General features: G+C 38.4%; 1 protein-coding gene across 1 annotated transcript in view; it reads right to left on the reverse strand.

Annotated features, from left to right (window-relative positions):
• Positions 1-9,362, reverse strand: part of LOC122811306 (aldo-keto reductase family 1 member B1-like) — a 272,278-nt gene extending 262,916 nt beyond the window's left edge. The window contains exon 1 of the mRNA XM_044083067.1: positions 9,165-9,362. Coding sequence (XP_043939002.1) covers positions 9,165-9,233 — 69 coding nt within the window. The 5' untranslated portion in view covers positions 9,234-9,362. The remainder of the gene's footprint in view (positions 1-9,164) is intronic.
• Positions 9,363-11,397: the final 2,035 nt, after the last annotated feature.

The following is an 11,397-nucleotide window of genomic DNA, read 5'->3' on the forward strand; positions in this document are numbered from 1 at the left end:
ACAAATCCCACCAAAAACTGGGGGAAGACAAAAGCAGTGAAGAACCAACACGATGGCACCAAATGAAGTTGCATAGTACTGTTTTAAGGATTAACCTTCCTTTCTTTTGCATCTTCACCTCATTCTGATAAGTTTATTTCCAAAGAAAACAGCAAGGGACCCACAAGTTCCTTATTTATATATCACAGGGGTCAAAGTTAATCTGGTTCACAATTCACAGCTCTTTTCTCTGATGCTCTGGATGACTCTGGGAGGAAGTTCTAAAAAAAAAAAAAAAACAAATCCCTCACTTTTTAATAAGAAAACTATATACCTCACCCATTTCATTGCACACCTGCAACTACTTTCTACCAATTGAGTATCAATCTGTAGAAACAAATACAAGAGAGTCAGAACAAAACCAGTCACTGATATGCAGAGTATTCCAAAACCTTTCATTTCTCATTCTTTCCCATTCTAAAAGACTGGAATTGTGATCTGATGTGACAGTGATAAGATGTGCCCTCACCCAGAAACTGGCTCATTAATGCATTAAAAGCTAGAAAAATAGTATTGTGCAGCTGGCAGGTTTGAATTGTGCAAAGTTACATAAACGGTTTTCAGTTAGCCCCTAGTTGTCATATGTCATATGTGCAGAGGTTAGCAAAAACATTCCAGGTTAGACATTCTTGACTTACCTTCTATTCTCAGCTCTGCTGATTGTTTCTCCTAGCTGCTCCATTCTGCTCCATTCTCTGTTTTCTACCCGCTCCGTTCACCCTACGGGCTCACTCCGCTCCCCTACCCTACCCCCAAATTCCACCCACCCCCAGTGATCCTAGACTTATACTTCACTAACCACTCCCCCCTTCCTATTATCTTCCTATCACTTAGCCACTCCCATTACTCTTATCTCCTGATTAGTATTACTAAACTCCCTTTCGTATCACACCCTCTGCTCTCCAACCCTACACTACAATACTCTTCCTCTTATCTCAGCCCCTGCTAATTCCTCACCAACTTAACATATAACCTACTCAACCTCTTTAAACACTCTCCTTTCCTTAGTACAACACCTACTACCAACCTACTCCCTACGTAAATCCTTTTACTATGGCTCCAACAAATGCAACTATACTCACCACCTCATTACTCTTAACTATCACACTAGCATTTCTTACCATACCTTATTCACTTACCTCCTACGAATATCTTTCTCTATCTGAACAAAACCATTACAGCCAACAGACTTTACCATATTCAATCACCTTCTCCCTTAACCATAGTAACATAACATGTTACTCTAACTATATATTACCAAAGTTCCACAGAACAACCCACCTCATTTACTTCTCTACCAAAAGGACTTTCAGTAACCTCTATAAACTCCTAAAATTTCTCAAATACCCCCAGCAACACTCCCTCCTAGATATTGACATTCATCCAAATCCTGGCCCCTATACTGACTCCACTACTAACCCTACAGTTTATATTATTAAAAAAACATCCAACTGCCTTCTGATAGCTCACCTTAACATCAGAAGTATTAATAAACTTTCCCACCTGCACGTACTCCATGATGTACACTCATTCGACATTCTTTGTCTTACAGAAACTTGGCTAAAACCATCTACTCTAGACCAGGAAATTAGCCCTCCTGGCTACAACATCCTCAGAAATGACCATAAAATAAAAAAAGGTGGGGGGTATAGCCATTCTCTATAAAATCGAACCTCCTAATTTCCCCAGTTAATGTGCTTCCATCATTAGACACCAAATCTGAAACCCTATCCATCAAACTCCAAATCAATCTATATAATCTGCATGCATCTACCTCCAGGTAATAATACAAATTCTCTAGAGAACCTGCTGAGCCACCTCTCTACCAAACTATCCCAGGAGACCATTATACTTGGTGACATTAACAGACTGGTCTACTTGCAGTTCTCTAAACCCTACCAACCACATAAACCGCTTGGGATTCTCACAATTAATAACTACTACAAGAATCCATAAACCCAGTAAAAAGGAAAGTACTTTGGACTGGATCCTTATTAACAACCACCCTAAATCTTATACTCCAGGAACCCTCCCAGATGATATCAGTGACCACATACTTACCTACATTATTAGACAAAAAGTCCATATTGCAACTACTCAATCTCAAAACCTCCCGCTTAAAAAAAATTATTTAATCCAGACAGCTTCTTAACTGAATTGCAAGCATGTGACTGGTCACCACTAACCTATCTAGAATAGACTAAGCTGTTACCTACTTTAATGCTAACTTTCTTCAAATCCTAGACTCCCATGCACCTTATCGCTCCACTAGAATAAAAACCAAATCTGCCCCCTGGCTCACAAAACAAACTAGGCAAAAGATACTACTCAGAAATAAAATCTGGGCTAAATGGAGATCTACCAAATGCCCAACAACCCACCTCCAATTTAAACAGCTAAGAAATGCCACCAAGAAGGATATTCTTAGAGACAAAAAAGATTTCTACCTACACCTTCAAAACAACAATCAACAAACTCCACAAAAATTCTGGTCTGCAATAACCAAACTCCTTCAGCCAGGTCACACTACTACTCCAGACCCAATCGGTTTTAACAATACCAACTCCAACCTGATCCCTGATGCCTTTAATAACTAACCATTCAAGCCCTGGCTAATTCTTTACCACCCATCACTGTATCCCAACCAAATATCTGCAATACTTCATTACCTACCTTTCAAATACAACCTGTATCTACATCTCTCATCTGTAAGCTACTTCAAAAATTGAAACCTTGCACCCCTTCTGCTGACCAACTCCCATCTGAATACCTACAAATAGCTGCAAAAGCCATAGATTATCCCATTTCTATCCTTATTAACAGAACTATCTCTGAGGGCAGAATCCCTGCTCTGGAAAATATCCCATATCATCCCACTACATAAAGGAGGACCACCTTCAGAGCTTTCCAACTTTCGCTCTATTGCTCTACTCTACCCATTAGCTAAGATAATGGAAAAATGTATTCGCAAACAACTACTTAACCACTTACTACAAAATAACCTACTGGCAAACTGCCAACATGGCTTTAGGCCATTTCATAGCACATCTACTGCCCTTTTATCCTTTACAGACTCTATATATAAAAACCGCAACAACTCATTTTCCTCTGCACTATTTATTGACCTGTCAAAAGCCTTTGATATGGTAAACCATAACCTACTGCTTGACAAACTAAAGGCTCACTCTCTCAATCCCCAAGCCATACAATGGTTTAGATCTTATCTGGAAAATAGACAGCAAGCAGTACTTTGGCATAACAATCTATCTTCACTACTTCCAGTAAATATTGGAGTACCCCAGGGCTCTCTCTTAGGTCCCCTACTCTTCTTCTTATTTATTAACAACTTACACATGAACATACCTCAAGCCACCTGCATTCAATATGCAGACGACTCCACCTTAATATGTACAGCCAAGGATATATCCTCTCTCCACTCCCTCACCCAAACGGTTTTTCAGAATGTTGAAAACTGGTTTATGCAACACTGCCTCCTCCTAAATCCAAAAAAAAAACACAAAACTACTGCTTTTTACTCCTACTCAATCATCCATTCCTTTCTTCTCTTTAACCTCTAACAATGGCACCAACATTTTCCCAGATACTACAACCCGCCTACTAGGTGTAACTATTGATAATCATCTCAACTATGATGAACACAAACTCCACTATAAAGTCTGTTAACAGAAAGCTTGGCACCCTCTACAGAAAAAAAAACTTCCTCACCCCTTCTTAAAGGAAAACAATTGCTCAGACCCACCTCATTTCCACCCTTTTCTATGCCTCTGTCATATATACCAACCTATCCAAAAACAACCTCTCTAAACTCTCCACCTGTTATAATAGCATAGCTAGATTCATCACAAGTTCCCCCTTTAAAACTCACCAATGCCTTAACCTCAAACAACTTGGATGGCTAGAACTGCAAAACCATATACTCTTTCAACAATTACTTATTACGCAAAAGATTCTATACCTCCCTAACACCACCCCTATCCTGACTATTCTAATTACTCCTTATACTAATCTACCTACACTACACTCTGCTAACAAGCTTCTAGTTTTATCAAACAAAGCTAACAAAGCAGGGGATTCACTTTTCTCAAACACTGCAGGTAAATTCTGGAATCAGCTTCCTGCTGAATTATCTACCATCACTTCTATTTCTCATTTTAAAAAAAACATCTTAAAGAACATCTGACAACTCACTGGCTTTGTCCATGTACTAACCCTCACTGACATCTTTTTTTCCACTTTATATTCTTAACCCTATCCCTACTCCATTAACCTTTGCCTTCAATTCTACTCACAACTCCTACTCTGTTATATTGAGAATAACATATATATTATTTCCCTTATATAAAACTTGCTCATACTTTCTAGTGTGATTTGTAAAAATTGTTTAGTTTAATTTTTTGTAGAATTGTTTAGTTTAAATTTTGTAGAATTGTTTAGTTTAAATTTTACTATAATTATTTAATATACAAATTTATTATTACAACTGTTCAGTAGACCAATACTACCTCTGTATTGTGATTATTACTGGTTCTGTACATTGTTAACTTTGTCATTATTCCTGTTTGTAGCTTTTCTCCCCAGGCCTCTACTGAAAATGGACATATATCCAGCTAGACTAGCCCGGTCAACAAATGTAAAATAAATAAATAATAAATAAATAAATGTTAGAACTACACAAAATAGCTGTATGCAAGACTGACTGCAAAAGGCTCATTAAAAATGTGAGGGATTCCTGGCTTGCAACACTCCGAAATCAACATTATGAATCTTTTCAACTTCACTCAATTCCACTACTAGACAAATTCACAGGGCCAACATCTAGTCTAAACTGGACAAAACCCAATCATGCAGATGTTCTACCAGATGCACAAAAGTGACTGACCACCACCTAATATTTGCTCCCTGCCCAAACCACAGCAAGTCAGTCTACAAGCCTATGAGAAATCTTTCTAACCTCAAAAAGGATTAATTTCTTGCATCCCTCCAGGCTTACAACTCGTACATTAAAGCATCATCACTAGATGAACCTGTCTACCACTAACACTTTTTGCCGGAGGCAGATAGAAGAAGTTAAGGTGTTTAAAAGTCAAATCTAAGTGGTCTGGTCTACCATTTCTAAATGTTTAAACCCAGACAAAATGTTCACAACCTGACCCTTTACCTACTAAACCAGACTTCTTGTAGCTTGCCCTTCAACACCATCAATACTGCTACCCCTCTCAACTAAAACACAGACACAGCTCAAGCACCCACAAGTCATACTGAAAATATTACTTCAAACCAGTCCCCATGAAAACCAGGTGTTCCTCAAAAAAAAAAAAAAAAACAGTCACCGCATAGCTCCAAATTACCTTTCCACAAAGCATCTAAAACTAGTAGCCAAAAGCTTAGCTTCACTGTTTCACAAGCATACTCCACCCAACCTACATTTCAGAAAAGCCTTCATCCTCCCACTACACAAAGGCGTTTCATACTCCATTTCTAATTTTGTGCCCATGGCTATTCTACCCCCTCCCCTTAAAAATCTTCATAAAAGTAACCATTCAACTGCTATCTTTACTCCTCAACCACAATTTCCCCTCACTAATCAACATGGCTTTCAGTGCCAACAGCACAGACAGCTCTCCTCATTTAACACCGTAAATACCTTTAGGAACAGAAGTCTACTCTCCACAGTATTGCTTGACCTCTCTAAAGCCTTTGATGTAGTTACATCCCCTTCTTACAGACTCTTCAAGCAGGGTTTAATTAGACAAAGCCAGATTGTTCAATCTACACTACCAAAGAACTTACTATAAAAATCAAACTCATCCTCTATTTCCTCTAGCCCAGCTGCCCCCCCAGATCTATCCTAGCCTAGGCCCATTTCTCTAACCACTATACTAACCACCTCTACTCTAATCTTAAAAGCAGATGCCACCATCTGTTCAGTTCCCCTGTGAACCTTAAAAATCACTCAGATTCCTACACATCCGTGAAGACCTGACTTCTGGAGTCCAAGCTAGTCCTACCCCCTCCCCCAAATAAAACTTATGTTCTCTGCACATATATCAATATCAATAGTGCTTAATTAATTGAGCTGTCACCACTTTAGTGACACCTAAACTGATCTACAGGAACTCATAAAAACAAAGGATTGGTGTGTTCTATAAATCTAAAAAAATATAAGGTACGTAAAGCCACTCCTGCTGCCCATCTTATGCCACCCCTGATAAACATCTCCACAATCATTCCCTGTCCGCAAACAACTTCCTGTATTTGAACAATCATACAATATTGCAAAGTTTGCCACTAGTCTTCCTGACAGGATGTATAGCTCAAACTACTAAACTGACAAACAGCACTGTATAACTCTCAAACAACCACCTTCTCAAACTCAAAAGTTAAGACAAAATGTCATCCACACCTGCCCCTCTCAGCATTCTGGTACAGTGGTATATCCCTTTTTAAACTCTGTTCATATCTAAACTGGCAATTGTAACTTCCTTGCAGAAGTCACTGAGAAATCACAATAAGCTTGCTACATGGCAAAACACTGAACTCCCTCCCAATATCCCTCTGCCAAATAAATGCACCAAACCTTCAAAATACAAACCCATTTATTCTTGACATGTGCCAACATGCTCCAAGCCTCTTGATTAGCCCCTCCTTCTCCATCCATCTCTTGCCCACCCAAAAGCATACTACTACCACCAGAGACAGCACATCTCTTGTGCAGGCTCACTTCTAAATGAATTAAAATACACCCTCAACACATCACCAACATTCTCAATACACTCCCCCATTTATTATCCAAAAGATCTCTGCCATCACCTACTGCCACCTGTATATCTTCAGCTTTTCCTCACCAACTCAACATCCAGAGAGCTTCCTACACACCATATTAGTTTGAGTTGAGCTATCCTTATTCAAGGCTCTCTGCCACTAAATCTACATTCTTCCACACTTAGCCTGGGCACCCAAAAACTATCCCTCAGTACATTGGTGTGCCTATTGCCAATACTGTCTCTGTATAAGATATATATATATATTTTAAAGTGCATACTGTACTGTGGGGCCACCAAAATTGTCTTTAGCTTGTACAAGGGATTCACTTTATGTGCTCTAGACCATCTCCAAAACTGCCTTTGTATAGTTTCATAAATCATTCACTTGATTATACATTTACTGCACAGACGAATTAATTCATTGTCAAACTAAATATTTCAGTTGGGTACTCTTGCTCCAATAGAGAATTTATACATTATATATGCACAAATGTATGACAATTATGGAGCCCCCAATGAGAAGACTAAATCCCAGTCAGGCTTTCCTCTCATATCTGTATCAAGTTGTATACTTTACACTTGTTTAATGGGAAAGTGCTGAATGGTCTAGATGTACTAAAACTTGAAAGAAGATTGGAGATGTGTGCCCAGGAATGGTAAAGTATCAGGTTCTTAGAAACAAAATGACAATAGGAGTAGTCATTTCATACTAGCGCTGGCTGGCACTATGCAACACAAACTCTCTGTGGGTAAGACATTACTCCTCCTAGCAGTGGCCCTTGCACTACTTCCTGTCAGCACAGCAGCTCACAGAGCACAATGCACTTTCTGCTGGTACCACCAGAGGCCCACTTAGCATTCATTCTGTGACCATTTTAATTGACATTCAAGTCTGCAAGCCACCTGACAGTCTGGCTGTTCCAGCGTTGACTGGTCAGCATTCTATCCAGTACACCAATTACACATTCCGCAGGCCAGTTCCAATTACAAACCTACAACTGAAGATTGACAATAGCAGAGAATAAAAAAAAAAAAAAAATGGGACCAGACAGTTTACTTCAAATTTACATTCTTTCCACAGCCACATTAACCTAGTGTTACCACCTGTCCCACTTTGCGAGGGACAGTCCCTCTTTGGGCAGTTGTGTCCTGTGAAAAAAAATTTAAAAAATGGCAAATGTCCTGACATTTTAGGGCAAAAATATTTCCCAATTTTTTTTTTTAATAGTTGTATAAAACAGTTTTTTTTATCTGAAATACCTAAACATTATATGAAATAGCATAAGCAACTAAAATGCTACAAGAATAAGCTTTTATTTTGGCAAAAAAGTTTAAGTTCTACCCTTTGTACTGGTAAGCGGTATGTTTTGTCCTACAAAATCTGACATTTCTACAAAACATTTTCCATTGTGGGCATTTGTAAAGGTGGCAACCCTATATTAACCTGGCCCCTACCTCAAGTCTAGTGTTTCCTAGAATTAGAACTTTATTGAAGCGGCAGCCACTTAGTGGCACGCCCACTAAAATTTACAACCTGTGGTGCTAGTTAGGAATGAATACTCTCTCCAGGTCAGAGATAAGAAAGAGCTAAGACCCTCCTTATTTTGTGTAAAAAGCAATAATGCCAGCAGGGTGACGATATACAGGTCGCCCGTACTGTAATCTACAGATAAAGGATAGGTCACGCTCAAACACTTACAGTAAGAAATCTGGACAAAGCTATAAATAAAAGTGGGCCAAACCCCAAAATTGAGACGTTTTTTTTTTTAAATATTGCTCTTACAAGCTTAAAAAGCTCATAGAATAAAAAGTTGCACATTAGCATGAATTTTATGAAAGGTATTAAGTGCAAGTAAAACTCCTATCTCATTTTCAAACTTCAACAGTTAAATGACTTGCCACAATTTTAGGTAAAACGGTCCAAAATATGAGGCGAAAATCTGCATTATGAAGTTTTTTTAAACAAAGCGATTTGCAGTACATGTTTTGTAAATACTAAATGTTGAGGGGGGGGGGGGGCATAGGCAAAGTTTGTTACTGCGCAGATAAGCTCACTTTTCAACAAACTAAATACTTGCAGGCTGCCTTATAAAAAGCTATGCCTATATATGTTCAAGCGTAACAAAATCCTTGTTACAATTTTAACAGCATCGCCAGTCACACATAGTAAGACAGTATCATATATTTAATACATCCCCAACAACACAGTAGGAAAGAGAGCTCAAATGATAATATAAATGTAATATCTTGTTTCACAAAGACTTCTAGAAAACACCTAGAATACCTAAAAAAAAAAAAAACACGAGTTAGTTTCCATTTCAAAACGTGCCGGTGATGTACCTGCCAAGTTCCCAAGCCAAGTAAAGGCATAGCTGCACCCGTATACAGTTCCACACATGGAGTATTCATTTTCAACCCTTTTTCAGACACTGTAACAGGACTAAAATTTACCAATGAAATCAATTATCCCACTACGAAATATAAGCTTTCTTTCGCGCTGCCTGCCACCTTTATTAAGACTCGGCGTTATAACTCCACCTTAAAAAAAAAAAAAGTTGCCTACATCCACCCTTTAAGAGTCAGTTTAGACCAATCAAGTCTCACCTCTGACAGTACCAGCTTTCTAACAATTTGTGATAAAGCGTACATATTACATAATCCCCAGTTGTATGACGGGAACGTTCTACTTCTAGGGTTTTTTCCTGGTTTTTAAAGTGTATTTATTATTTTATTTATTTTGCGACTCTGTAATCTGAGCATAAAATATAATACAGGAATGTATTTGTCAGGGCAAAAAAGGTGGTCTTGTTCCTACTTCCATTTTTTTGCGTGACAAAAATAACAGTTTATGATATCCATGTTAGCACCGCTTCTCTTCTAGTAGCATTCATTACAGATGCTGGTTCACATCAGAATTGCAGAAAGCTTGTTAGATTTTATCTATGCTTTTTGAATTCTTTGTCCGTTTGTTTTATGGGGAGGAGTGTATATATCTCAACTTCACTATTTAAAATCACGGTGATGGACTTTATAAATCATAGCAGAGGGTCAGGAGGAGGACATTTTTGTACAGGAGAACTTCATTTACGGGATGATTGATATGAAACCTTTTATATAATCTATGTAGTACATTATACCTCTCAACTGCCCTTTAGTTTTAACTCGAATTTTAGCTCTGTCCCTCTTAATCCTTCCTAAAAACGTTGACTTTTGGAGAAAAGGTAGTGCATTGCACCTAATAAATAGTGACAAGAATTAGAGCTCTGGACTTATTTTAATTTAGAAAATGTATGTTAATTCACATTCTCTTATTCTGTCAATGTCTCAAGTTAACAGTAATACTATTTTAAATGTGGCCATGAGTCTGTTGAGATTTGTTCCCCACATAGGTTGAGATATACGAGTTATATACCTATAAATAGGTCTGACTTTCTGAATCAGTAAATGTAGAGGGAGCAAATGTTAATCTGTGGATTAAAATCATAATGCAGTGCTTTGGACATTGCAGTTGAGACATATCAGGAAAAGGATGAGAGTATATTAATCAGATTTCTTCTCAGAGGAATTACATATAATGAAGACATTCTGTTTGCCCAAAGGATATTATCCACCACACTCTGGATACTACATTAAGAACTGCGGTGGTGGTGCTGCAGTAGCGTTGTCGCCTCACAGTAAGACACTATCCTGTTCGATTCTCAGCTAGAGCGTCTTCTGTGTGGACATGCGTGAATGGGCGTACCATCGTTGAAGGTTGTGCGTCAGGGCCAGCAACTCGGCACATAAAAATCTACTGCCAATCATTAGCAGACCGGAGTTCCGCTGTGGCGACCCCTAACCGGGAAAAGCCAAAAGACGCAACAACAACTCTGGATACTACATTAAATTGCTGTGTTATTCTTCTCCTGGTTCTCTCAGGGGAACTAGAGTACTGCAACAATACAAGTTTCTGACTGCATATTACACATCTTAGTAATTTATTTGCTTAACCAAGGTAGGGCTTGCCAAATGATCCTGTTGTGGCCCAATCAGGGGACTCGGATAAGGTTAAAAAGATCATTCTTATTTTATACAAAAATGCTACTATAGTCCTCATGCTACATGTGTGTGTGTGTGTGGGGGGGGGGGTGGCTGTGCTTTGCATTACTGGATCAGTGTTCTATAGGTAGTACATGCTACTACATGCAGTTTGCAGAAAACTCAACAACATACTTTTTATGTGGCAACACAATGCCTAGAGTACTTGTGTATACTCACAGTACCAAAATACTACTGAATTGTATAGTTTTCTTTTCTACAAACATTTAATTTGCAAAAAAATCTGCTGAATGTCCAATTTATGGCATCACAATACAGTCCAAGTTGCTGCTGTCCTTGTATTACTTGTGTGAGAAAATATAGATTGCATGCTGTTGTACTAATGATGCTTTATAATAACATGTATTACAGTTCTGTCAACATTTAGTTATTTCTAATGCAGCATTATTTCGGAGCAACTGTAAGACAAGTCATACTATTGCCATAGCTCAGGTCTTTCCATTGTCCCATGGGAACACATCTGCTGACCTTTCCA

This window comes from Protopterus annectens, chromosome 9.part0 (genome assembly GCF_019279795.1).
Source record: "Protopterus annectens isolate FY-2018-M chromosome 9.part0, PAN1.0, whole genome shotgun sequence".
In the NCBI taxonomy this organism is placed as follows: Eukaryota; Metazoa; Chordata; order Ceratodontiformes; family Protopteridae; genus Protopterus; species Protopterus annectens.